Here is a 27,677-nt window from a genome sequence, read left to right as displayed (position 1 = left end):
TTTCCTACTGCTTTGGATATGACATATACTAACTTGAAACACAGGCTGGCTGACTGTTATCGATGCCTTCAGTTTGGCTATCTATCTCAACCTGCTGGTAGACAAATACAACCCACCAATTCCTGGATTCATTTGCTGTGACTAAAGGAAAGAAAATTAACAGGTAAGACATAATTTTACCATAGGTGTTTCCTAAACCAGTACACACATTGAAGCTGCCTTAGTTTTAGCAAATACAGCTTTCTACTCTGTTAGTGAACTTAACTCACAAATTTCTTTCCCAAAGCAACATCATTGTTTGTAAATAAATTGAGATGGGTTCTTTTTCTTTTGGGACCGATTTTGTAGACAAGGCTTTCTTTTTGCGGAGGACTCCCCTTACCTTAAGCCAGTAGAAGTTCGGTACTAATATTTGGCCCCCTCTTTTTGCAGACTCAGTACTCTTTTAAGCAAGTGTTTGGAACTGTGGTCAAGCAGAAAGAGCTTTTTGATGTTGTGGCTAAACCTCTGGTGGAAGACATCATTCATGGGAGGAACGGTAGGCTTGTTAGCACTCTATTTTTGTTCATGCATTATACATTGTTTTTTTAATTGTTAAGGAATATGTTTCTTAGATCACTGTACAGGCATTAAATCTATTGTTCCTGGAAGAATTCTGCAAAAGCTTTGAAAATTCTGTTTTGTGCCGAATTCCCTCATTAGAATGCTTGGTTCCACCATCCCCCTCCTTTAACTAACTTTCTCTTCAGGCTTGACTCTCAGCTCTTTCTATCCCCAGCTTAGCTTGAATCCTTCCCTCTGCTTGTTCTCCCTTCATTCCTTATCTTTCTTTCCCTCTCCGCTCCCCATTATCTCTCCTTAACTCCTTGCAAGATTCCCGGTTTTCTCTGTCCTCGGACTCGCTCACTCTATCCCTCTCTCCAGGAACATATAACCCTACTTGCTTTTTTCTTGTCAGTGTGATGAGAGCAGGTACTCACTGGGCTGTATCCTCCTCTTCTGCCTCCTGATGTCAGACGAACAGCTCACCTATACAGTGTTCAAATTAGCAGTCGAGTCCAGGGTAGCAGAGAAGGAGGAGGAGTACGTGGCTTAGTTAATAGTTGCACTCATCTTCTTTCTTACTAAACATTGACAGAATGAGGTGAGGTTGTGCACAGCTAGAATGGTTATGGTGTTTCAGGGTGGGGGGGGGGGGGGGCAGAGGGAACCATGCCAGTCATGGTTCCTTGTGCTGTAATGTTGTCCCTGTGCAGAATTCTGCACAATTTCTACATTGCTGGGTATTCCCACAAGAGTAACCTATCCTTATCTTGCTAGACCAGTCCAGATGTGTAGGTTTATTCCACCCTGCCGACAAAAGGAGAGTGAGGACCATAACCTTTCAGTAAAATCACTTAAAAAAAAAAAATACAAAAGTGGTGCAGGCGAGGCACTTGTTGGTATTCTCTGACTCCAGCAAAGTTGTTGCAGGGAATCCAGATACTAACCAAGACTTCCCACTCACTGGGCAATCAAGAATATGATTGCAATGGAGTTACTTTGTATAACTTTACTAATTTTTGTGTATGTATATATATATATATATATATATATATATATATATATATATATTTTTATGTTTCAATTTTCAACCTGAGGGACCTTGGAGCCCTATTTCTTACATGGGAAGCATAGACCTTTTCTGGGTATGGGATTACTCGAGCTCCTGGGCCATAGAGCCTTTTGACCTTGCATCAGCCTTTTTCACTCCATGTCATTGAGGATGCTGAGTGGCTTTAACAAGTGTACTTGATGCAGTAGGACTATTTCAGGCAAAGACACCCTCCCCCCTGTAATTGTGTGTTCAGTGCTTAGGTCCTAACCATGAGACATTCAGTGTAACTTCTGCTAGTGCATGCAGGCAAGGTCCCTTAAAGCCCACAGACTCCAGTATGAAAAACCTGCGACATCGGCACCCACATCAAGCATGGTCGGAGACTCAGTACTCAGTGTGGAACCTACATCGTCATTGGATGCACCCATGCAACATCGAGAGGTTGCTATATCGGACTCATCATGAACGCGTCAAGACTCTACATACTCCACGGTGCTACATTCATCGAGGGATGTGCAGTGCAAAAAGCATCACCATTGTTCTCCTTCCAGACACTTGGCCAATACTTCTGCATCGATGTCCTCGATGCACAGGAAGTGCTGTGCCGCAGTGATCGCTCTCCTCCTCTTCAGCTCGTATTGCATCGAGAGCCTTCAAAGTCTTCCACATCTCCTGTTCCTGTACAGACTACCTCTCACACTGCGTCCACACAGCTTTCTCGGCGGTACTGATGCTTACTCATCATGAGGAAATCTGGGCTATGCTCAAGGAAGAGTTTTTTTCAAGGCTACTGCAATGGCAATCTATAAGGCTTACAGGGTGCTTGCGCCACCCTCAGCCCAGCCCGTTGAGTCATTGGAGAGATGGGTATGGGAGAGGTCCCGTACAGTGGCTCGATGACTACCATTGAGGGCAGCTTGCACTTGACTGATGCATTCATCTTCATCGGCAGAAAAGCTCTCTCCAATTTCAGAAACTTGTATGCCTCGTTGCAAAGCTGACTTTCTGGTCGACGCTCTCTTCCCCTGTACTCCTAATGAGCAATACTTGGAAGAGACAGATCAGGACCCACAAGATCCCTCAGTTGAGGAGTCCTACGGCATTCCATCTGATCGTTGTCTGCCACCTCAGAGGCGTAACTTTCTGGGGGTGACTATCTCTCTTCCAAGCTTTGTCTGTGAGATGTTACAAGCTATACATTTTAAGCTAGAAACTGAGTAAGAACCTCATTCAGAACTTTTTCTGAACCAGAAAGAAACTGTAGAGAACGAGGCATTTAACAACCCGCTGAGAAAAGAAAACACAACACAAGATATGAGACTATTCTAAAAGGGAGAGCCTCATAGGCTTTAGACTGAACATTAAGAACTATTGTTCGCACAGAAGTGCTCAGTGGATAAAACAAAGAGATCGTAGTGATAACAGTATTGTCAGCACATAGGCTGGATTTCAATCGGTGGCATACAGATTGAATTGCTCACACTGTGTATTTAACGTTAGAGTGTAGTGTGGTGTATGGTATGAATGATTGAAGCAGTGAGGATAAGGGAGGGTTTACAGATTTGTAAATTTGTGATGGTATAATAAAGAATTGTCAAATATTTAAAATAATCAGTTACTGGGGAAAGTCAATATATATTCAGTGTAACTTATTGAAGAAATTTCTCACAGGGGTAGGTTAATTATACATATTTTTGGAGGATATCCTGAAAAACTGACTGGCTGTGTGTCTTGAGGACTGGGTTGAGAACCCCTGCTTGCTGATGTCCAGATATGGAGAATTTTTTGAGGATACCCTTTAAGCCCCTTAGAGGCATCACTGAAGGACACAATTTTAGGCTCTCGTGGTGATCTAATCAGTTAGGAGGATCTTGCAATTGCAAGCTTTTTTTCATGTCAGGAGCCCTTTTGCTTGATATTCAAGGAGAAGTTAGTGATCTGTCTGGTTCATTCCTTTTTGTCATTTTGCCTTAATTGGACTGTTTCCTTGCACAAAAGAGACTTGGAGCCTCTGAAGGTGTGCGTTGGTTGGGCATTTAGAGGATGTTGAAGATCTACTTGAAAAGGACCAGAACGTTTTGCATGTCGGAGCATCTGTTTGTTCTGATCAACAAGCACAAAGGACAAGACATCAAAAGCCATCACTACAGCATACGTTTTGTTTTGTTTTTTTTAGGAGTGTCTGATGCCCAAGGGGTCTGGGCACAGAAGTGCACAAGCTGCTGCTTGCATTGAATTTAACTTAGTACCACCATATTTGAGACCAGTTACATAGTAACATAGTAGATGACGGCAGAAAAAGACCTGCATGGTCCATCCAGTCTGCCCAACAAGATAAACTCATATGTGTATACCTTACCTTGATTTGTACCTGCCTTTTTCAGGGCACAGACCGTACAAGTCTGCCCAGCAGTATTTCCCGCCTCCCAAGCACCAGTCCTGCCTCCCATCTCCGGCTCTGGCAGACCGTATAAGTCTGCCCTCCACTATCCTCGCCTCCCAACTACCAACCTCTCTTCCCCCACCTGCTCCGCCACCCAATTTTGGCTAAGCTTCTGAGGATCCATTCCTACTGCACAGGATTCCTTTATGCACATCCCACGCATGTTTGAATTCCGTTACCGTTTTCATCTCCACCACCTCCAGCGGGAGGGCATTCCAAGCATCCACCACCCTCTCCGTGAAAAAATACTTCCTGACATCGTTTTTGAGTCTGCCCCCCTTCAATCTCATTTCATGTCCTCTCGTTCTACCGCCTTCCCATCTCCGGAAAAGATTTTTTTGCGGATTAATACCTTTCAAGTATTTGAACGTCTGTATCATATCACCCCTGTTCCTCCTTTCCTCCAGGGTATACATGTTCAGGTCAGCAAGTCTCTGCTCATATGTCTTGGAACGCAAATCCCATACCATTCTCGTAGCTTTTCTTTGCACCGCTTCCATTTTTTTTAACATCCTTCACGAGGTACGGCCTCCAAAACTGAACACAATACTCCAGGTGGGGCCTCACCAACGACTTGTATAGGGGCATCAACACTTCCTTTCTTCTGCTGATCACACCTCTCTCTACACAGCCTAGCAACCTTCTTGCTATAGCCACCGCCTTGTCACACTGTTTCGTCGCCTTCAGATCCTCGGATACTATCACCTCAAGATCCCTCAGTACCTATCAGACTCTCCCCGCCTAACACATAAGGCTCTCGTGGGTTTCTACTCCCTAAATGCATCACTTTGCATTTCTTCGCATTGAATTTTAATTGCCAAACCTTAGACCTTTCTTCTAGCTTCCTCATATCCCTTTTCATGCTTTCCACTCCCTCCCGGGTGTCCACTCTGTTGCAAATCTTAGTGTCATCCGCAAATAGGCAAACTTTACCTTCTAACCCTTCGGCAATGTCACTCTCAAATATATTGAACAGAATCGGCCCCAGCACCGATCCCTGAGGCACTCCACTACTCACCTTTCCCTCCTCCGAGCGAACTCCATTTACCACCACCCTCTGTCGTCTGTCCGTCAACCAGTTCCTAATCCAGTTCACCACTTCGGGACCTATCTTCAGCCCATCTAGTTTATTTAAGAGCCTCCTGTGGGGAACCGTGACTTGGTTGTTATGTTGCTTTGTTCAGCATTACAGATTGGCAGTGTATTCTGAACAGGCTTGTCTAGGCCCCTCCCTAGTTAGTTATTGTTTTGTTCCTTCCTATGTATCTGAATTACTCTATAGAGACCAAGAGGAAAAAGGAATTTAAATCTTATCTGCCATTTTCCTTTCTCTGAGTCCCTCCAGACCAGTTCAGAACTCACTCTTAGAAGATACATCCTATTGAGTTGTCAGTAGATGAAAGGTTAAATGCCCTTGTCTCTGCTCAATGAGCTCTCTTTTCATAGGTTTAATGTAGCCTTAAAAACTTATCTGAGTTGGCCTATGGTTGATAGTGGAGAATATGAACTGCCTTGGGGCGATCTGGTCCTTACTCCCTCTGTCAAGACTTTCTTTTTTACTTTACCAAATGGCATTCCTTTCATTCTTTTAATTTTAAATTTGTAACTACCTTGCTATGTTTGCAGGAAGGACGGTATGTTAAGACCAGTAAACCATAAGAGTTTTTGTTGAGGCTAGTCCCATTAGCCAGTGTTACTTTTTTTACATTTAGTTAAGTATTATGAAGGGTCTGGGAGCAGTGTGGCATCAAGTGGGTCTCCACCTGCCTTGAGGCCACCAGCTATGCAGGCCCCTCGAGACCGACCATCGTCAGACCCGACCCTGAGGAGACGTGAGGAGTCTCGATGACGAGCATCGAGCGAAGAAGCACAGTCATCTATCTCCTTCTACACATGGTGCTGGGAGCTCCGGGGTGTCAAAGGATTCAGCACCCGGGAAGCATTGGCGCCAAGAGGATCGCTCCCTCTATTCAGGAGGTGCAGATGCGTCTGTCTCTTAGCAGCCCGGTAACTGCACCTGAGCCTCAGCAGATTCTGCCACTGGCTGTTCCACCGACCCTGCAGCCTTCTACGGCAGCTCTCGACGAGCGCATCCGGGCCTTGCTTCCAGAGCTGATGGAAGGACTGCTGCACCAGTCTGCTTCTGTGTCGGGGGTGCTTGCGCCTTACGTACTGTCTGCTGCAGTGGCGTCTGGCCCTTCACCTGCGGTGAGGTCCCCTTCCTCGGTGCTGCTTGTGGCACCGGTGTCGGCTTCCACCCAGGTCGACTCCCCTTCGACGTCGGTGGAGGAAGTTTTGCTGCAGTCCATGCTGGCATCGGCCTCTTTACATTGCCATCGAGGACGTCGATCCTCTGCATCTAGGCAGGCTCGGTCTCTGAGTTCCCTGAGAGAGGTATTATCCGATACTAAAGAGGAGCATTCGTGAGAGTCAGAGGGAGATAAACACCCACAGAAGGTGAGCTCTCCACAGGAAAACCAACGGTAGGCAAAACAAACAGTGGATCCAATAAAAGTCCTCTCACAATAAGTGTCTTCCTGAACAAGGTCTTTATTAACAATAGCACAATTGACCCGTATGATAGAGCAGCACAGCGCAGCTTTGTACACGATACCTCTTTTAGCAGTTTTAGTGCTGGTTTTTCACCTGATCCACAAGGCATTTTTTCTTCAGATAATACTAGACCCCTGACGCAGGCCTCACGGCCGAAACACGTCACCTGTCGGGTCAATTGTGCTATTGTTAATAAAGACCTTGTTCAGGAAGACACTCATTGTGAGAGGACTTTTAGTCAGAGGGAGATGCCAGATACTTTTCTTCCGATGTGTCGTATAGGATTCTGTCTGAACCTTCCCCTCCACCTGAAAAGAGACTGTCTCCTCCAGAGAGTCTTTTCTTCACATCTTTTGTCCGGGAAATGGCTATGGCTATTCCATTCCCTATGGAGGTTGAGGATGAGCCCAGGGCTGAGATGCTCGGGGTCCTGCACTATTCTTCTCCACCTAGGAAGGCTGTGACAGCTCCTCTTCATAAGGTACTGAAGGAAGTCCTTATGTGGAACTGGTCGTTCCCTCTGTCTGGCCCCGTGATCCCAAAGAAAGCTGATTCCCAGTATCAGATCCATGGTGAACCTGGGTTGATGAGGTGGTGGACCTTGCCCTCAAAACAGCCAAGAGTACTAGAGACTATGCCTCAGTGCTCCCAGGCAGAGATGCTAGGGCCTTGGATTCTTTTGGGAGGAAGACGTATCAGGCCGCTATGCTCGCTGCCCATATCCAATCATACCAGCTCTTCACGAGTGTACACTTGCGGAACTCGGTGAGGCAGCTGTCTAGCTTGGTCGATGCCCTCCTTCTGGAGCAGGCCGAGCTTTCTCGCCAGGTGGTCAGGCAGCAGAAGGTGTGTCATAAATTCCTGGCCAGGGGCGCTTACAACTCTCTTGATGTGACATCCAGAATCGCTGCTGAAGGTATAGCGATGCACAGACTCTCATGGCTGCGTGTCTCTGACCTGGATCATTCGGTCCAGCAGCGGATGGCGGATGTACCTTGCTGGGGGGATAACCTTTTTGGTGAAAAAGTAGAGGATCTTCTTGACCAAATCAAGAAGCATAATGATGCTATGGATTCTCTCTCCCACCGAGCGCCTTCTGCTACAACCTCCTCAACTAGGAGGTATTTTTTTTTTTTTGGGGGGGGGAAGAGGAGTACTCCCTATTCCTATGCTAGGCGTAGGTACATTCCGGCTTCTTGGCAGCCTACCCAGTCCCAGTGCGCTTGTTTTCGTCAACAGCATGCGCCTAAGGCCCCTGCTGCTCCCCAGCAAAAGCAAGGGACGGGCTTTTGACTGGCTTCAGTTAAGCATAGCCTCAGTAAAAGTGTCTGTACCGAACGACTTGCCGAGTGGAGGGAGGTTAATGTTTTTTCACCAAAGGTGGCCTCTTGTAACCTCCGACCGGTGAGTTCTTCAAATAGTCCGGTTAGGATACACCCTCAGTCTGGAATCCAAACCTCCAAATTGCCCTCCGGGAGCTCATTCTTACAGCTCCCGGCACAAACAGGTACTTGCAGAGGAACTCTCCGTCCTTCTAATGGTCCATGTGGTCGAACCTGTTCCACTAGGGGAAGAAGGGCTGGGATTGGTGTTTCCTTGTACAAAAGAAAACAGGGGGATGCGTCCCATCCTAGACCTAAGGGCCCTGAACAAATTCCTAGTCCAAGAAAAGTTCAGGATGGTTTACCTAGGCACCCTTCTTCCCATGATTCAGGAAAACGATTGTTTATGCTCTCTGGACTTAAAGATGCTTACACTCACATCCTGATACTTCCAGCTCACAGGAAGTATCTTCGGTTTCGGCTGGGAGCACAACACTTTCAGTACTGTGTACTGCCCTTTGGCCTGGCGTCTGCGCCCAGAATGTTTACAAAGTGTCTGGCAGTAGTCGCAGCGTCGCTATGCAGACTTGGGAGTTCATGTGTTTCCTTATCTTGATGATTGGCTGGTGGAGAGCACCTCGGAGGATGGTGCTCTGGAGTCCATACGAATGACTATTCAGGTGCTGGAAGCTACTGGGGTTCGTAATAAATTACTCCAAGTCCCATCTCTCTCCTGTTCAAAAATTAGAATTCATTGGAGCACTGCTGGACACGAAGACAGCTTGAGCTTATCTCCCCGAGACAAGGGCAGACAATCTCCTGTCCCTGGTGTCCGAGCATCTCAGCAGATCACAGTTCAGCAGATGTTGAGACTTCTGGGGCACATGGCCTCTACAGTTCATGTAACACCCATGGCACATCTTCATATGTATGGCATTACTTATGACTCTAGCTTCCCAGTGGTATCCAGTTGTGGGAGATCTAGAGGATGTGATCCAACTGTCCACCGAATTTTGGAATTCTCTTCAGTGGTGGACGATCCGATCCAACCATGGGATGACCATTCCAAATTCTTCAGCCACAAAAGGTGCTGATGACGGATGCATCCCTCCTAGGGTGGAGAGCTCATGTAGATGGACTTCATTCTCAGGGAGCATGGTCTTTTCAGGAAAAAGGTCTTCAAATCAACCTCCTGGAACTATATGTGATCTGCAACGCTCTGACGGCTTTCAGAAATCAGATGTCCAACCAAATTATCTTGATTCAAACAGACAATCAGTTTGCGATGTATTACACCACAAGCAGGGTGGCACCGGATCTCACCCGCTGTGTCAGGAAGCCATCCAGATGTGGCTTTGGGCATGCTGTCAGGTCATGTTTCTCCAAGCCACTTATCTGGCAGGCGTAAACAACAGTCTGACAGACATGCTGAGCAGGGTAATGCAACTTCCCGAGTGGTTCCTGAACATGAGCGTAGCCACAAGATCTTCTGAGCGTGGGGCACCCCCTCGGTGGATCTCTTTGCTACTCAGATCAATCACAAAGTCCCTCAGTTCTGTTCCAGGCTTCAGGCCCACGACAGACTAGCGTCAGATGCCTTTCTCCTTCATTGGGGAACAGGCCTTCTGTATGCGTATCTTCCCATACCTCTAGTAGAGAACACTTTGCTGAAACTCGAGCAAGACCGCGGATCCATGATCCTGATTGCTCCCTACTAGACGCGCCAGATTTGGTTCCCTCTTCTTCTGGAGTTATCCTCCGAAGAACCGTGGAGATTGGAGTGTTTTCCAACCTTCCCAGAATGAGGGGTCGATTCTACATCCCAACCTCCAGTCTCTAGCTCTCACGGCCTGGATGTTGAGACCCTAGAATTCAACTCCTTGGGTCTTTCAGAAGGTGTCTCCTGAATCTTGCTTGCTTCCAGGAAAGATTCCACGAAGAGGTGTTAATCTTTCAAGTGGAGGAGATTTGCCGTCTGGTGTGACAGCAAGGCCCTAGATCCTCTCTTGTCCTACACAGACACTGCTTGAATACCTTCTACACTTGTCAGAGTCTAGTCTCAAGATGAACTCCATAAGGATTCACCTCAGTGGAATTAGTGCTCATCATCGGCGTGTAGAAGGTAAGCCCATCTTTGGACAGCCTTTAGTTGTTCGCTTCATGAGAGGTTTGCTTTTGTCAAAGCCCCCTGAAATATTTCATAATCTGGTACAATCAATGGTATTAAGCCACGCAGTCTATTGCAATGGAATCTATGTGGGATGCAAAGAACAAATCATAAATTGTGGGGAAAATCCACAATTCCGGGAATAACATGTATAGAATGTTTGTACGTTTGGGAAGCTTGCCAGGTGCCCTTGACCTGGATTGACTGCTGTCGTGGACAGGATGCTGGGCTCGATGGACCCTTGGTCTTTTCCCAGTGTGGCATTGCTTATGTACTTATGTAAGAAACTGCAGACCGCCCAAAACACAGCAGCTAGGCTCATATTTGGAAAAATGCATTTTGACAGCACCAAACCCCTCTGAGAGAAACTGCACTGGCTTCCAATTAAAGAACGTATTGCTTTCAAAATCTGCACGACAGTTCATAAAATTATTTACGGCGAAGCCCCAGGATACATGACAGACCTCATCGACCTGCCAACCAGAAACACTACTAAATCAGCGCGATCATACCTAAAACTCCACTACCCAAGCAGCAAAGGACTCAAATACAAATCTATTTATGCATCCAGCTTTTTCTACTTAAGCGCACAACTGTGGAACGCACTGCCAAAAGTAGTAAAAAACTATGCTCGACCACCTAAATTTCCAGAAAGCACTAAAAACAAACCTGTTCAGAAAGGCATACCCCACCGACCCAACATGAAAAACCTGGTCACCTGCGACACAACGCAACCAAAGACTGTAATGGACACATCCTAACTCATCCTCTTCCTCACTGAATTCCCCTAATGTATTTACCATATATGAACCTCATCCTACCATAATATCACCTTGTATTTGTTCATACCGGAACTGGCTTATGCTGTAACGGTACTATGTAAGCCACATTGAGCCTGCAAATAGGTGGTAAAATGTGGGATACAAATGTAATAAATAAAAAAATAAACCTCCACCAGAGTCATAGGATCTCAACGTCGTTCTCACCCAGCTTATGAAAGCTCCTTTTGAGCCACAGAATTCTTGCCATCTGAAGGTAATTTTCTTGATGGCTGTTACTTCAGCTCGTAGGGTCAGTGAGCTTCAGGCCCTAGTAAGTTTCATCACAACAGAGTAGTCCTCCGTACGCACCCTAAGTTCCTGCCGAAGGTGGTGTTGGAGTTCCATCTGAACCAGTCGATTGTCTTGCCAACATTTTTCCCCTGTCCTCATGCCCACCCTGGCGAGAGCAGCTTACACACCTTGGACTGCAAGAGAGCATTGGCCTTTTACGTGAAGCGGCCGAAGCCCTTCAAACAGTCCACCCTGTTGTTTGTTGCTTTCAACCCCAACAGGAGGGGAGTTGCCATCAGAAAACAAACAATCTCCAATTGGCTAGCAGATTGCATATCCTTCAGTCTACCCAAGTTGGGCTGACTCTGGATGGTCATGTTACAGCTCATAATGTTAGCGCCTTGGCTGCGTCGGTGGCTCACTTAAAGTCAGCATCCATTGAAGAGATTTGCAAGGCTGCAACGTTGTCATCAGTCCACACATTCACATCTCACTACTGCCTTCAGCATGATACTCGACAGTCGGTTTGGGCAGTCAGTGCTGCAGAATCTGTTTGGGGTTTAGAATCCAACTCCACCCCCTAGTCCCTTTTTTTATTCTGTTCCAGGCTGCACTCTCAGCTATCTGTATATAGTTTTCAGGTTATTCTATGTTATGTCCTCGCCATTGCGAGGCCCAATTGACCAATGTTCATTGTTCTGAGTGAGCCTGGATGCTAGAGATACCCCATATGTGAGGATAAGCAGCCTGCTTGTCCTCAGAGAAAGTGAACTTACCTGTAGCAGGTAGTCTCCGAGGACAGCAGGCTGATCATTCGCACAATCCCACCCACCTCTCCTTTGGAGTTGTTATTGGTATTTGTTGTGCTTTTTGATTTAATTGAGGTACGCGCTTGTGCGGCAGGTGGAAAGTCAGTCCGCACGGTGCATGCTGCACATGTGCCAGAAGACTCCAGCAAAGCTTTTTTTTTGCTGTGTGAAAACGCTGATTCCCGGGCCGACGCTGTCCTCGGAGAATACCTGCTACAGGTAAGTATCTTTGCTTTCCTCCTCATTTGTTTTAAAAGTATTCCCATGCAATTTCATTGAGTGTCCCCTGGTCTTTGTACTTCTTAAATGAGAGAAAAATCGATTCACATCTACCTGTTCCACACCACTCAGTATTTTGTAGACCTCAATCATATCCCTCCTCAGCCATTCCTTTTCCAAGCTGAAAAGCCTTAGCCTCTGTAGCCTTTCCTCTTACGGGAGTAGTTCATCCTCTCTATTGTTTTGGTCGCTCTTCTTTGAACCTTTTCTAATTCCGCTATATCTTTTTTCAGATACGGTGACCAGAACGCAGTACTCAAGATGAGGTTGAACCATAGAGCAATACAGAGGCAGTATAGTATTTTGGTCTTATTCACCAACCTTTTCCTAATAATTCCTAGCATCTTGTTTGCTTTTTTGGCCGCCGCCACCGCACACTGGGCAGAAGATTTCAGTGTATTGTCTACATTGACACCTAGGTGTTTTTCTTGAGTGCTGACTCCTAAAGTAGACCCTTGCATTAGATAACTTTGATTCAGATTATTATTCCTGATGTGCATCACTTTGCATTTGTCTACATTAAATTTCACCTGCTATTTGGATGCCCATTCTTCCAATATCCTAAGGTCTTCCTGCAATTCTTCATAATCCGCATGCGTTTTGATAACTTTGAATAGTTTTGTGTCATGAAACCAGTAGTTCTTGGCCTCTGTCTGTTGGTAGGAGAGATAAACCCATGCATTTGAACTAGTTTGGCAGGACTTAAGGAAAATAAATTAGCAGGTAAGCTTAAATTCTTAAGGTCCTGTGAGAACAGTCCAGAATCAAAAGAAACTGTAGCATTCAGTTTGTTTTGATAACATAAATCTTCTGAATATAATTATGGTTGTTTCCTGAACACCTGCCATAGAGTGGGGTGTTTTTTATGGGTTTTCTTTGTTTTTAACCTACCCAAGCAGATTTGCCTACTTTATTTTGTTGAAAGCCCCCTTTCGGTTTTTGTGCTTCTTTTTTGGTTAACATTGACATTGAGTGGAGGAGTGGCCTAGTGCTTAGGGTGGTGGACTTTGGTCCTGGGGAACTGAGGAACTGAGTTCGATTCCCACTTCAGGCACAGGCAGCTCCTTGTGACTCTGGGCAAGTCACTTAACCCTCCATTGCCCCATGTAAGCCGCATTGAGCCTGCCATGAGTGGGAAAGTGCGGGGTACAAATGTAACTAAAATAAATTGGCATTCTTAAGTCAAGTGATGCACTATAGGGGGAATAAAGTGAGATGTGCTTTTTCCCTGTCTCCTCCTATGGTCAAGGGTTCACTAAACCCTATGCATGTGGACTGGTCACTCTTCTCAGGAAAGGAAATTTTAAACTTCATCTCTGCTTCTGTGGAAAACCTGTGATTCTTCTGCTCATATATGGGGACTGAGATCAGTCTTCGGAGCACCTGTAGCAGTTAAGCAACTTTGTGCATCCCAGCATTATTTTGTGTTTTTTTACCTAGAGGTGAAATTTGTATACATGTCCTGTATTTTTAACAGAATTAGTTTTGATTTTTTTTTTTTAAACTATAACATCTGAGTGTTCCTTACATTTTATGATGTGAAACATTTGAGGTGGTGTGTTATGGGGCTGCTAAGCTATTGGTGAGTGATGTGGCTTTCTAATTCTTTCCACCCCAGGTCTTCTGTTTACCTACGGTGTGACTGGCAGTGGGAAAACGCATACCATGACAGGCTCCCCAGGAGATGGTGGGCTACTTCCGCGCTGTCTCGACATGATCTTTAACAGCATTGGGCCCTTCCAAGCCAAACGATTTGTAAGGTTTTGTTTTGTGTTGTGTTTTTTGGTGGTGGGGTATTTTACTGTTTATCCTGTATTTTGGGGGGAACGTCTTTATATAAAAGTTTAAAGTAGTTATTAAAAGAATTCCTGTGGCTGGTTGGCCATAGCAACCTGCTGCTGCATTTTCTTTAATGTCCTATTAATGTTTGTAGATTTATTTTTCTTTAGCTTTTTTTTTTTTTTTTGTTAAAGCCTGATTCTGGATTTTAACCAGAAATAAGACTAAAATACCATTATGTCAGAGTTCCATATGTGCTGTTCATCCCCAGTCCTTTCCTTCTGCTGCAGGCACCTTCTCTTGGTTTGAGCCTGCTATTTCTACTGTAGTCCTGAGCCTTTCTGGTGGCATTCAAACATATCTAATGTCGCAGCATGACATGCAACTTCTTACTGCAGGGGAAATTGAGTAAAAAATGTTGAAAATTCTGCATACATTTGGTTCTGAATTCTTTCCTCATAAGGCTAGACACCCCCCTCAACCCTCTTTTGATGCGGCTGTAGTTCTCTCCCCACCCCTCAGCCTTCTGTGCTCCCCCTCGTTCTTTCTCTTCTCTCTCCTTACAGGCTTACCCAAATCTTTCCTTCCAAGTTTATTCAATTTTTGGTATACCACCAATTGATAGATACCATCTTAGCAGTTTACAATATAACAGTTTAAAAGGAAAGGAAAGAGTTTTCAGTTGACTTTATATCTCAAGAAATCCATAGTCATTCTCCACACTAAAATATCCAAAGTCAATATTCGCTTTCAAATATTTTCCTAAAGTAATAACCTTTTATTCTTGGCTTAAATTTTTGATTTTTGATTCAAGTCTTAAGTGGCAGAGAGTTCCAAAGCTTAGGACTGGTGTGTAGATGGGTTCAAAACAAAGTTAAGAAGGTACAGATAATACTTTGAGAGGAATGCAGGGATCAAGCAGGTTGAAAGGGGGTGAGGGTCTGTAGGAGAAATAAGGGAAAAAGTTAATGCAAGTGTATTATAAATTTATGGTTTTATAGGGCATCCTAGCTTATATCAATAGCTAATACTCACTTTTTACATTTGTAATTAATTTTACGGTAGTGTATTGAACTCAATGAAGTCCTGATGTCTTTTTCTAAGGCCAGTAAAAGCATTACAATAGTCTAAATGGCTCAAAACAAAGGCATGGAGTAATTTCCCCAAGGGCATTTTGATCAGGGAGACATTCCACCCTCATCACACATCTAGCTTGCTTCAGAGACCACCACCCTCATATCACCCCCAGCTTATTCCATTAACCAAACCTCTTCCCCTTGCTCCCTCTCTAAACTCTCCACTATCTCCCTCGCTTCAGTGATCTCGGTCTCATAGCACAACTACCCACTGCTTGCTCTGCTGCGCGCCCCCTCTAACCTCCCCAAGATCTCTAGCTGTTGCTTCTTCCAACCTCAGTTGGAGTCAGATGGACAGATCACAAAATCCTCAACAAGAAAAAAGGAATGAAACTAGGGGTATCTACAATTTATGTAAAGTGCTGATCTCAAATGTATGAAAAGGGAAATGGGACTTGATATACCGTCTTTCTATGGTATTTTGCAACTGGGGCAATGGAGGGTTAAGTGAGTTGTCCAGAGTCACAAGGAGCTGCAGTGGGAATCAAACTCAGTTCCCCAGGATCAAAGTCCGCTGCACTAACCAGTTGTTTACCCCACTGAGAAAAACTATACACATCTATGACACACTCCATACAGTCCCAGATAATTATCTGCTGGCATTAAGAGCTCAGATGACATCCATAACCTAGGTAAGCTATGTCGGATCACACCCATCCCAGCAGTAACAAGCTGGGAGGGAGGGGAGATGATAAGAGGACATTCCCTTTAGTCCTCAATAGGGATGGGAAATTTAGAGAGATTATACAGGAGCATTGGAAAAGTTGCAAAGCTCAAAACTCAGAGTATGAATCTAAGTGGAGGAGTGGTTAGGGTGGTGGACTTAGTTCCTAGGGAACTGAGTTCGATTCCCACTTCAGGCACAGGCAGCTCCTTGTGACTCTGGGCAACTCACTTAACCCTCCATTGCCCCATGTAAGCCGCATTGAGCCTGCCATGAGTGGGAAAGCGCGGGGTACAAATGTAACAAAAAAAAAAATAATAACCCAAACATACTGGGAAGCAGCAAAAGCGGTTCTCAAGGGGGAGATAAGCTATTCTAGCTATGTTAAAAAGGCAAGAGACCATAAAATCCTCCACCTAGACCTAGACCACCTAGTTAAGGTTGAGCCCATCCTTTCGGAATAGGCTCCCCCTTCCCCAGAATGCTGCCCAGTTCCTTACAAATCTAAAACCCTCCTCCCTGCGCTATCGTCTCATCCATGCATTGAGACTCCGGAACTCTGCCTGTCTCTTGGGCCCTACATGTGGAACGGGTAGCACTTCAGAAAATGCTACCCTAGAGGTTCTGGATTTGAGCTTTCTACTTAAGAGCCTAAATTTGGCTTCCAGAACCTCTCTCCCACATTTTCCTATGTCATTGGTACCCACATGTACCAAGACAGCCAGCTCCTCCACAGCATTATCTAAAATCCTATCTAGGTGACGCATGAGGTCTGCCACCTTCGCACCAGGCGATCCTCACATCCACCAGCCACCCAGCTATCTACATGCCTAATAATCGAATCACCAACTACAACAGCAGCCCTAACCCTTCCCTCCTGGGCAGTAGCCTCTGGAGACACATCCTTGGTGTGAAAGGATATTGCATCCCCTGGTGTGCTGGTCCTGGCTACAGGATTACTTCCAGCTGCACTAGGTTGATGCACTCCTTTTAGAAGACCTCCCTCCTGCAAGGCAGCATAGGTGCTGCCAGATTGGAGGTGGGACTTCTCTACAACGTCCCTGTAGGCCTCCTCTATGTACCTCTCTGTCTCCATCAGCTCCTCCAAGTCTGCTACTCTAGCCTCAAGAGAACGGACTCGTTCTCTGAGAGCTAGGCGCTCTTTGCATCAAGCACACACATATGACCTCTCACCAACTGGGAGATAGTCATACATGTGACACTCAATGCAAAAGACTGGATAGCACCCCTCTCACTGCTGGACTGCTGTCTGCATCTTAGTATTACAGAGTTGTTTAATTAAAACTTCTTAAGGTACTAGGAATATCAGATGACTATAAAGAGCCTTCTCCGAGGACAAGCAGGCTGCTTGTTCTCACTGATGGGTGACGTCCACGGCAGCCCCTCCAATCGGAAACTTCACTAGCAAAGTCCTTTGCTAGCCCTCGCGCGCCCGCGCGCACCGCGCATGCGCGGCCGTCTTCCCGCCCGAAACCGGCTCGAGCCGGCCAGTCTTCTTTTGTCCGCACTCGGTACGGTCGTGTTTTCGCCGTGTCGAGCCCCGGAAAGTCGACCTCGCGCGTCCAATTTGTTTTGAACGTGTTTTTTTCCTTCGGGAAAGCTTTGTCCTAGTCGGGAAGTGCTCCGGAAACCCCTCGCCGGGTTTCGTGTAAATCCTCCCCGTACTTCTAGCTTTTTTGCCCCGGTAAGTTTTCTTTCGTCGTCGGGGTAGGCCTCTTTCGGCCTCGGTCGAGATTTTTTTCTCCCTCTAAATTTTGGTGCTCCAAATTTCGCCATTTCGGCTTTTGATTTCGCCGGCGTGATTTTTCCGCCCATGACATCGAAGCCTTCCAGCGGCTTCAAGAAGTGCACCCAGTGCGCCCGGGTTATCTCGCTCACTGATCGACACTCGTCGTGTCTTCAGTGTCTGGGGGCCGAGCACCGCCCTCAGAACTGTAGTCTGTGTTCCCTGCTTCAAAGGCGGACTCAGGTAGCGAGACTAGCCCAGTGGAACGTGTTGTTCTCGGGCTCTTCGTCGGCATCGGCACCGGGATCTTCAAGTGCATCGACGTCGTCAGCGTCCAGACCATCTTCCTCGGCCGCCCCTGCATCGAGGCATCGGGCCTCTGCATCGGCGCCGAGACATCGGATAGCTGCATCGACGTCGGTGGTACCAGGACCTCGTCTGCTGATGTCGTCGGACGGTGGTGCATCGGGTGGAGTGCAGGTGAGGGCTGTCCATTCCCCTGCTGGTGGCGGTGAGCCCTCGGGTGGGTCTCCTCCTACCCTGAGGGCTCCTGCGGTACAGCCCCCCCGAGATCGACCTTCTTCAGTCTCGGCCCCGAGGAAGCGACGGATGGATTCGACGTCCTCCTCGTCGGTGCCGGGGAGCTCCGGTGACATGCTTCGGAAGAAATCGAAGAAGCATCGACACCGGTCTCCTCCCCGTGTCGGCACCGAGAGCTCTGGGTCGCCGAGGGATTCGGCACCCAGCAGGCATCGGCACCGAGAGGACCGCTCACCCTCTGTTCAGGAGGTGTCGATGCGCTCCGCTCTGGACAGCCCGGAACAGCCTCCACGCCCGGAACAGGTTCTGACGTCGACGCCTGCATCGACCTCTCAGCCTTTCTCCGCAGCCACTCTAAACGAGAGCCTCCGGGCCGTTCTCCCAGAGATTCTGGGAGAGCTGTTGCGCCCTACCCCTCCGGTACCGGCGGTGCTTGCGCCTCCGGTACCGTCGAGCGTGGCGCCGGCTGGCCCATCGCCCAGGTTGAGGTCCCCGACGTCGGTACCGCGTGCGGTGCCGACCGCGGCCACCTCCCAGGAAGGCTCCCCGACTACGTCGGCGGAGGGAGCTTCGCCGATGCGGGCCAGGGAGTCTACCTCTCGACGCCCCCATCGTGGACGTGGCTCCACAGAGTCGAGCAGGGCGAGGTTGCAGACACAGGTCCGTGAACTTGTGTCTGACACCGAGGGTGAGGCCTCGTGGGAGGAAGAGGAAGATCCCAGATATTTCTCTGACGAGGAGTCTGAGGGTCTTCCGTCTGATCCCACTCCCTCTCCTGAGAGACAGCTTTCTCCTCCCGAGAGTCTGTCTTTTGCCTCCTTTGTCCGGGAGATGTCTACGGCCATCCCCTTCCCGGTGGTTGTGGAGGACGAGCCCAGGGCTGAAATGTTTGAGCTCCTGGACTATCCTTCTCCACCTAAGGAAGCGTCCACTGTTCCCTTGCACCATGTCCTGAAAAAGACATTGCTTGCGAACTGGACCAAGCCATTAAGTAATCCCCACATCCCCAAGAAGATCGAGTCCCAGTACCGGATCCATGGGGACCCAGAGCTGATGCGCACGCAGTTGCCTCATGATTCTGGAGTTGTGGATCTGGCCCTAAAGAAGGCTAAGAGTTCTAGGGAACATGCTTCGGCGCCCCCGGGCAAAGACGCTAGAACCTTAGACTCCTTTGGGAGGAAGGCCTACCATTCCTCTATGCTCGTGTCCAAGATCCAGTCTTACCAGCTCTACACGAGCATCCACATGCGGAACAATGTGCGGCAGTTGGCGGGCTTGGTTGATGCTCTTCCCCCCGAGCAAGCCAAGCCTTTTCAGGAGGTGGTCAGGCAGCTGAAGGCGTGCAGAAAATTCCTGGCCAGAGGAGTTTATGACACTTTTGATGTTGCGTCCAGGGCCGCTGCTCAAGGTGTGGTGATGCGCAGGCTCTCATGGCTGCGTGCCGCCGACATGGAGAATAGACTCCAGCAGCGGATTGCGGACTCGCCTTGCCGTGCGGACAACATTTTTGGCGAAAAAGTCGAACAGGTGGTAGAGTCTCTCCACCAGCGGGACACCGCATTCGACAAGTTCGCCCGCCGGCAGCCTTCAGCTTCTACCTCTACAGGTAGACGATTTTTCGGAGGAAGGAAGACTGTTCCCTATACTTCTGGCAAGCGTAGGTACAATCCTCCTTCCCGACAGCCTGTGGCCCAGGCTAAGCCCCAGCGCGCTCGCTCTCGTCAGCAGCGTGCGCCTCAGCAAGGCCCCGCGGCTCCCCAGCAAAAGCAAGGGGCGAGCTTTTGACTGGCTCCAGCAGAGCATAGCCGACATCCAAGTGTCCGTGCCGGGCGACCTGCCAGTCGGGGGGAGGTTGAAAGCTTTTCACCAAAGGTGGCCTCTCATAACCTCCGATCAGTGGGTTCTGCAAATAGTCCGGCAGGGATACACCCTCAATTTGGCCTTAAAACCTCCAAATTGTCCACCGGGAGCTCAGTCTTACAGCTTCCAGCACAAGAAGGTACTTGCAGAGGAACTCTCCGCCCTTCTCAGCGCCAATGCGGTCGAGCCCGTGCCATCCGGGCAAGAAGGGCTGGGATTCTATTCCAGGTACTTCCTTGTGGAAAAGAAAACAGGGGGGATGCGTCCCATCCTAGACCTAAGGGCCCTGAACAAATATCTCGTAAAAGAAAAGTTCAGGATGCTTTCCCTGGGCACCCTTCTCCCCATGATTCAGCAAAACGATTGGCTATGCTCTCTGGACTTGAAGGATGCCTACACACACATCCCGATACTGCCAGCTCACAGACAGTATCTGCGATTTCAGCTGGGCACACGCCACTTCCAGTACTGTGTGCTACCCTTTGGGCTCGCCTCTGCGCCCAGGGTGTTCACAAAGTGCCTAGCTGTGGTAGCAGCGGCGCTTCGCAGGCTGGGGGTGCACGTGTTCCCATATCTCGACGATTGGCTGGTGAAGAACACATCCGAGGCAGGAGCCCTGCAGTCCATGCAGATGACTATTCGCCTCCTGGAGCTACTGGGGTTTGTGATAAATTACCCAAAGTCCCATCTTCTCCCAGTGCAGAAACTCGAATTCATCGGAGCCCTGCTGGATTCTCGGACGGCTCGCGCCTATCTCCCAGAGGCGAGAGCCAACAACTTGTTGTCCCTCGTCTCGCGGGTGCGAGCGTCCCAGCAGATCACAGCTCGGCAGATGTTGAGATTGCTGGGCCACATGGCCTCCACAGTTCATGTGACTCCCATGGCCCGCCTTCACATGAGATCTGCTCAATGGACCCTAGCCTCCCAGTGGTATCAGGCCGCTGGGGGTCTAGAGGACGTGATCCACCTGTCCACGAGTTTCCTCGAATCCCTGTATTGGTGGACGATTTGCTCCAATTTGACTCTGGGACGCCCCTTCCAAATTCCTCAGCCACAAAAAGTGCTGACCACGGATGCGTCTCTCCTGGGATGGGGAGCTCATGTCGATGGGCTTCACACCCAAGGAAGGTGGTCCCTCCAAGAAAGCGATCTACAGATCAATCTTCTGGAGTTGCGAGCGATCTGGAACGCTCTGAAGGCTTTCAGAGATCGGCTGTCCCACCAAATTATCCAAATTCAGACAGACAATCAGGTTGCCATGTACTATGTCAACAAGCAGGGGGGCACCGGATCTCGCCCCCTGTGTCAGGAAGCCGTCAGCATGTGGCTCTGGGCTCGCCGTCAAGGCATGGTGCTCCAAGCCACATATCTGGCAGGCGTAAACAACAGTCTGGCCGACAGGTTGAGCAGGATTATGCAACCTCACGAGTGGTCGCTCAATTCCCGTGTGGTGCGACAGATCTTCCAGGCGTGGGGCACCCCCCTGGTGGATCTCTTCGCATCTCAAGTGAACCACAAGGTCCCTCAGTTCTGTTCCAGGCTTCAGGCCCACGGCAGACTGGCGTCGGATGCCTTCCTCCTGGATTGGGGGGAAGGTCTGCTGTATGCTTATCCTCCCATACCTCTGGTGGGGAAGACTTTGTTGAAACTCAAGCAAGACCGAGGCACCATGATTCTGATTGCTCCCTTTTGGCCGCGTCAGATCTGGTTCCCTCTTCTTCTGGAATTATCCTCCGAAGAACCGTGGAGATTGGAGTATTTTCCGACCCTCATCACGCAGGACGAAGGGGCTCTTCTGCATCCCAACCTCCAGTCCCTGGCTCTCACGGCCTGGATGTTGAGGGCGTAGACTTTGCCTCTTTGGGTCTGCCAGAGGGTGTCTCCCGCATCTTGCTTGCTTCCAGGAAAGACTCCACTAAGAGAAGTTACTTCTTTCATTGGAGGAGGTTTGCCGTCTGGTGTGACAGCAAGGCCCTAGATCCTCGCTCTTGTCCTACACAGACCCTGCTTGAATACCTTCTGCACTTGTCTGAGTCTGGTCTGAAGACCAACTCCGTAAGGGTTCACCTTAGTGCAATCAGTGCATACCATTACCAAGTGGAAGGTAAGCCGATCTCAGGACAGCCTTTAGTTGTTCGCTTCATGAGAGGTTTGCTTTTGTCAAAGCCCCCTGTCAAGCCTCCTACAGTGTCATGGGATCTCAATGTCGTTCTCACCCAGCTGATGAAACCTCCTTTTGAGCCACTGGATTCATGCCATTTCGAAGTACTTGACCTGGAAGGTCATTTTCTTGGTGGCAGTTACTTCGGCTCGTAGAGTCAGTGAGCTGCAGGCCCTGGTAGCCCAGGCCCCTTACACTAAATTTCATCACAACAGAGTAGTCCTCCGCACTCACCCTAAGTTCCTGCCAAAGGTGGTGTCGGAGTTCCATCTGAACCAGTCAATTGTCTTGCCAACATTCTTTCCCCGTCCTCATTCCTGCCCTGCTGAACGTCAGCTGCACACATTGGACTGCAAGAGAGCATTGGCCTTCTACCTGGAGCGGACACAGCCCCACAGACAGTCCGCCCAATTGTTTGTTTCTTTTGACCCCAATAGGAGGGGAGTGGCTGTAGGGAAACGCACCATATCCAATTGGCTAGCAGATTGCATTTCCTTCACTTACGCCCAGGCGGGGCTGGCTCTTGAGGGTCATGTCACGGCTCATAATGTTAGAGCCATGGCTGCGTCGGTAGCCCACTTGAAGTCAGCCTCCATTGAAGAAATTTGCAAAGCTGCGACGTGGGCTTCTGTCCACACATTCACATCCCATTACTGCCTGCAGCAGGATACCCGACGCGACAGTCGGTTCGGGCAGTCAGTTCTTCAGAACCTGTTTGGGCTTTAGGATCCAACTCCACCCCCCGAGGGCCCTGTTTGTTCTGTTCCAGGCTACACTCTCAGTTAGATGGTAAATTTTTAGGTCAATCTCAGTTATGGCCTCGCCGTTGCGAGGCCCAATTGACCAATGTTGTTGTTTTGAGTGAGCCTGGGGGCTAGGGATACCCCATCAGTGAGAACAAGCAGCCTGCTTGTCCTCGGAGAAAGCGAATGCTACATACCTGTAGAAGGTATTCTCCGAGGACAGCAGGCTGATTGTTCTCACCAACCCGCCCGCCTCCCCTTTGGAGTTGTGTCTTCCCTTGAAGTGTATTGTCTTGCTACATACTGGACTGGCCGGCTCGAGCCGGTTTCGGGCGGGAAGACGGCCGCGCATGCGCGGTGCGCGCGGGCGCGCGAGGGCTAGCAAAGGACTTTGCTAGTGAAGTTTCCGATTGGAGGGGCTGCCGTGGACGTCACCCATCAGTGAGAACAATCAGCCTGCTGTCCTCGGAGAATACCTTCTACAGGTATGTAGCATTCGCTTTAAGATTGGTGTAATTTATTTAGTGTTTGCTTCTCAGAACTTCTCAGAACTAACTAAACAATTAAAACTCAAATGAAAATTCCCCTCTTGTCCTAATCAGAAGAGACTATAAATGAAGTTGAGCTGTGGGTGGGTGGAAATGAGGACTGAACTAGGTCCTACTGTGCCTTCTAGAGACAATGCTGTGGCAGAAAATTTAAGTTTTAAAAGTATGGGGAAAAGGGTTGTACACAATGGAGAATCTCAATTTGGCCCATAAATTACCCGAGTCATATAGGACTATTACACTTTTGAATTACAAAATAAAATTTTTAGCAAAACCATAAATGTCTTACCGATAATCTTTTCTTTAGTCAGCAACACCATTCTGCACAAATGGGTATTATCCCTTCCACCAGTAGGTGGAGGTAGAAAAAACTGAATTCTGCCAATGACAACACCAGCATAAGCAGCTCCTGCCCATGCTGGTTCCCATCACAAAATGACTGCCAGGAACTCTCACAGCAGCCTCACAAGGCTGTCGAGGGAAGTCTTGGCAGCCATTGCAAATGGAGAAGAGGCAAAAGACAGGATTGAGTGGAGTTCGGTCCTGCACCCGAAGACACCACAAGGCCTTTCTAAGGTAGGTCAGGGAAGGACTTACGGGGGGGGGGGGGGGGGGGGGGGGGGTGGGGGGAGGGGAGTATTTAGTGGATCATGTGGCCAATACATTAAAGTCTTCTGCTCATTGTGCAGCAATGGCAAAAAATACCAGGAATTAGGACTAGAGAATAAATCAAAGAATATCAATGCCTCCGTATTGCTCCATGATGAGACTGCATCTTGAGTATTGTGTGCAATTCTGATTGCTGCATCTCCCCAAAAAAATAGACAGACAGATGATTAAAGAGATGAAGGATTCTTGTGAAGAAAGGCTTTAGAGGTTAGGGGCTCTTCAGGAGTAATTTTTGCTGTCACTATATTTTCTTAAGCTGGACCTGTGAGGAGTCTACCGGTCACTCAGTCTTCCAGTTTGCCCATCCGCTGATGGAGTGCCACAAAATCATGGCTAAGCTTGTCCAGTTTACCTTGGACTCATTCTTTCTTCTCATGTATTCGTTTGCTGCTGCAACTTTGGCAGTAATCTCTGCTACCAGTATTGAGCTGACTATAGCGACAGGAGGGCTGTGCCGGGCCACCATCTTCAACAGGTTTGCTGCACTCCTTTTCTTTTTCTGACTTTTTGAGGCCATGGTGCTGCTACTTCATCTGACAAAGGCACCATGCATCTCTTGGGTTCTAATCAGCCGATAACCTCTGGGTGTTAAAGAAGGTAGTGACCTCTGAGTGTTGAAGGTAGTGAGACAGACACTTTTTAGTGACCTCTTCTGAGCATGGCGTCATGCAATCTCTCTACTTTGCTTTAAAAAAAAAAAGGAATACACACTCAGTCTTTAGATTAAGCTCCAGAACTGTACCGACAAATATGGCTACTTGTCCTCGCTGTCCATGGAGAGGAGAATCCCAGTTACAGGTAAAGTAATATTGCTTTCTTTTCTTACAGTAGGAATTTAGAAAACTTGAAACAGCAATGTTTGTGTGACAAAATACTGATCAGACATGAGATCTCCAGGTTTGTCTTTCTGAGTAAACACATGTATATGATGATTTGCTTCTTTTGTGCAGGTCTTTAAGACAGATGACAAGAATGGAATGGAGGTGCAGTCGGTAGTCGATGCTCTTTTAGAACGTCAGAAGAGAGCTGTACCAGCTGCAATTCCAAAGACCCCTAATAACAAGTAAGCGGGGCCTGTGGGATTTGGTTTTTATAAAAATAGAGCTCATGTAAAGTTACAGAAAGGTACCTATGTGCCTATTCAAAATAGGATCCCAGAATCAGCCCCACTAGCACACAAATGTTGTACTTGCTCTGAAGTTGTCAAATATTTTAAAGGTAATCAATAGAAATAAAACAAAATAAAACATGAAAAAGAAAATAAGATGATACCTTTTTTTATTGGACATAACGTTCCTGTATTGTTTTAAAGTTACCTTTCAGGATTCTTACTATGAAATCACTAGTACAGTGTTTACAAAAACAGAACACTGTACTAGTGATTTCATAGTAAGAATCCTGAAAGGTAACTTTAAAACAATACAAGAACGTAAGACCTATGAAGTCAGAATGATTAAATATTTTGACATCCACCAGACAGGACTTAACAAAGATCTGGGTTTTCTAGCCCATTATAAACCATAAAAATGTACTGCTTTGTTTGTCACCCTCCTGTCTCCACGCATATCTCCTTGTCTCTCACCTATCCACCCCTATCCGGTTAGACTGCCACTGAAATGCTTTGATGTTTCACTTATATATATTGTCATCTACCAACATTTGCTTATTTCTGATCTGACGAAGAAGGGCAACCTTTGAAAGCTAATCAAGAAATGTACTAAGTTATGTCCAATAAAAAAAGGTATCTTATTTTCTTTTTCATGTTTTATTTTGTTTTATTTCTATTGATTACCTTTAAAAGTGGACTAACACGGCTACCACACCTCTCTACTCAAATATTTTATAAACTCTTCCCTTAAGGATACCTATGTGTCTGGCATGCTTATAACTATCAGCCTGTGTAATAGTATGCATACATTTTTCTACACAATTTTAAGAGTTGTTTCCCATGTGTAAACTTATGTACTATATATGAAAAATGCTGTGAACAAATGCCCCTAATGTGTCCAGTGTGAGAACTTTGCTCTTCTGACCAAATGTTAAGGTCAAGGTAAAACTGTGGTGTGTAACCCAGCTGCTCCCATTTGTAGAGAGCACATAAAAGCAAAGGTAAAAAGTCTTCTCTTGATTAAAGCTCTGTTCCTTATTTGCTAGACCAATCCAGGTGCTTGAATTCATGCCTCCCTATCAACAGATAGGGACAGATAGCCACAATGTTTTAGTAATATCACTAATAAAAGGGTGGTACAAATGAGGCCAATATTCTGTCTCTAGCAAATGATAGTATATGCTGGACTAAAGCTGCAGGATTTCTGGTCTTCAGATTTATCCTCCTCTGGTAGAGCAGGAACTTGGGCACCTAGGGCAAAATTTTTCATATTGCTTCCCTGGTTCAGCACATTACCTTCATAGCTCCAAGGCTCCAGCCTTGCGTGTAGCCTGATTAAGCAGGTACTGGTAGGTAGCTTCTGTTCCACTCTGGTTTAATAAGAGAAAAGAACAGGAGATGGTTCAGGAGAGAAACAGCTGAAATAGTTAGAAGTCTTCAGTTTGAAGATGAAATGGGTGAGGAAATTTGATACATATGTTGTTGATTTTCAGAAAACATTTGACAAAGTCCCTCATAAGACTCCTGAGGAAATTAAAAAGCCATGTGATAGGAGAGTTACATTGTGAATAGGGAACTAGTTAAAAGATAGAAAACTGAGCAGAGGGACGGTTGAATAATGGAGTACCATATGCTACTAGGGCTAGTAGTTTTCAACATACAACACACACATATATAGATACTAGTAAAAAAAAGGCCCGTTTCTCATACAAATGAAACTGGCGCTAGCAAGGTTATCTTGTAATGGCGATTCCTTAGTGTCCCTCCGGACCAGGATTGGACTGATGGGTTGTGCACGCCTACCAGCAGGTGGAGACTGAGAAAATACTGTCCAATCCTGGTTCGGTCCGGAGGGACTAAAGGAAAGCAAATTAGCAGGTAAGATCTAATTTCTCCTTATGTTTTTAAGGGAACCGTAGGAGAAATGTTCTGTCATGATAAGTAATAATTGGGAAGGGTGTATAATGAGTAATATGCTCCAGGGGTATGAGATACGGATTGTTTTATCTGTTTTTTCTTGTTTTAATCATTCTTTTTTTGTGATTTTTAATGATATGTTGAAACCCTCTGCTCAGTGTGCGGTAGTGGCTACGAAAACAAATAGAATGTTAGGTATCATTAGGAAAGGAATGAAAAACAAAAATGAGGACATTATAATGCTTTTGTATTGCTCCATGGTGCGACCGCACCTCGAATACTGTGCAATTCCGAGAGGGGTCGGTCCCGATGGGCCTGTACCGCAGGAGCCCTCGAGGCAGGTGGAGACCCACTCAATGGTTCACTGCTGCCAGCATGTGATGGTCTCTGGACAGCCATTACCTGCGCTCTCGAGGTCGATGCACTCTCCGGTGCCGACATCGACACTGCTGCCGCCGACCTCGGTACGGCTGTCGAACTCGACGCCAAAGTACCGGGCAAAGCTCCAAACAGGCGTTCCCGTTGAGCTTGTCTCGACGCTTGTGTCCGTTTCTTAAGGCTAACTTACATGCTAACTTACAAC

General features: G+C 47.3%; 1 protein-coding gene across 12 annotated transcripts in view; it reads left to right on the top strand.

Annotated features, from left to right (window-relative positions):
• Positions 1-27,677, top strand: part of LOC115458851 (kinesin-like protein KIF23) — a 222,104-nt gene that overhangs the window by 41,436 nt on the left and 152,991 nt on the right. For all 12 annotated transcript variants that reach the window (XM_030188680.1, XM_030188687.1, XM_030188679.1 and 9 more), the window contains exons 4-6: positions 433-538; positions 13,841-13,977; positions 25,020-25,132. In XM_030188680.1, the coding sequence (XP_030044540.1) occupies positions 433-538; positions 13,841-13,977; positions 25,020-25,132 (356 nt within the window). The remainder of the gene's footprint in view (positions 1-432; positions 539-13,840; positions 13,978-25,019; positions 25,133-27,677) is intronic.

This window comes from Microcaecilia unicolor, unplaced genomic scaffold (assembly GCF_901765095.1).
Source record: "Microcaecilia unicolor unplaced genomic scaffold, aMicUni1.1, whole genome shotgun sequence".
Lineage (NCBI taxonomy): Eukaryota > Metazoa > Chordata > Amphibia > Gymnophiona > Siphonopidae > Microcaecilia > Microcaecilia unicolor.
The sequence above is the reverse complement of the archived record's forward strand: the minus strand, read 5'-3'. Positions and strand labels throughout refer to the sequence as shown.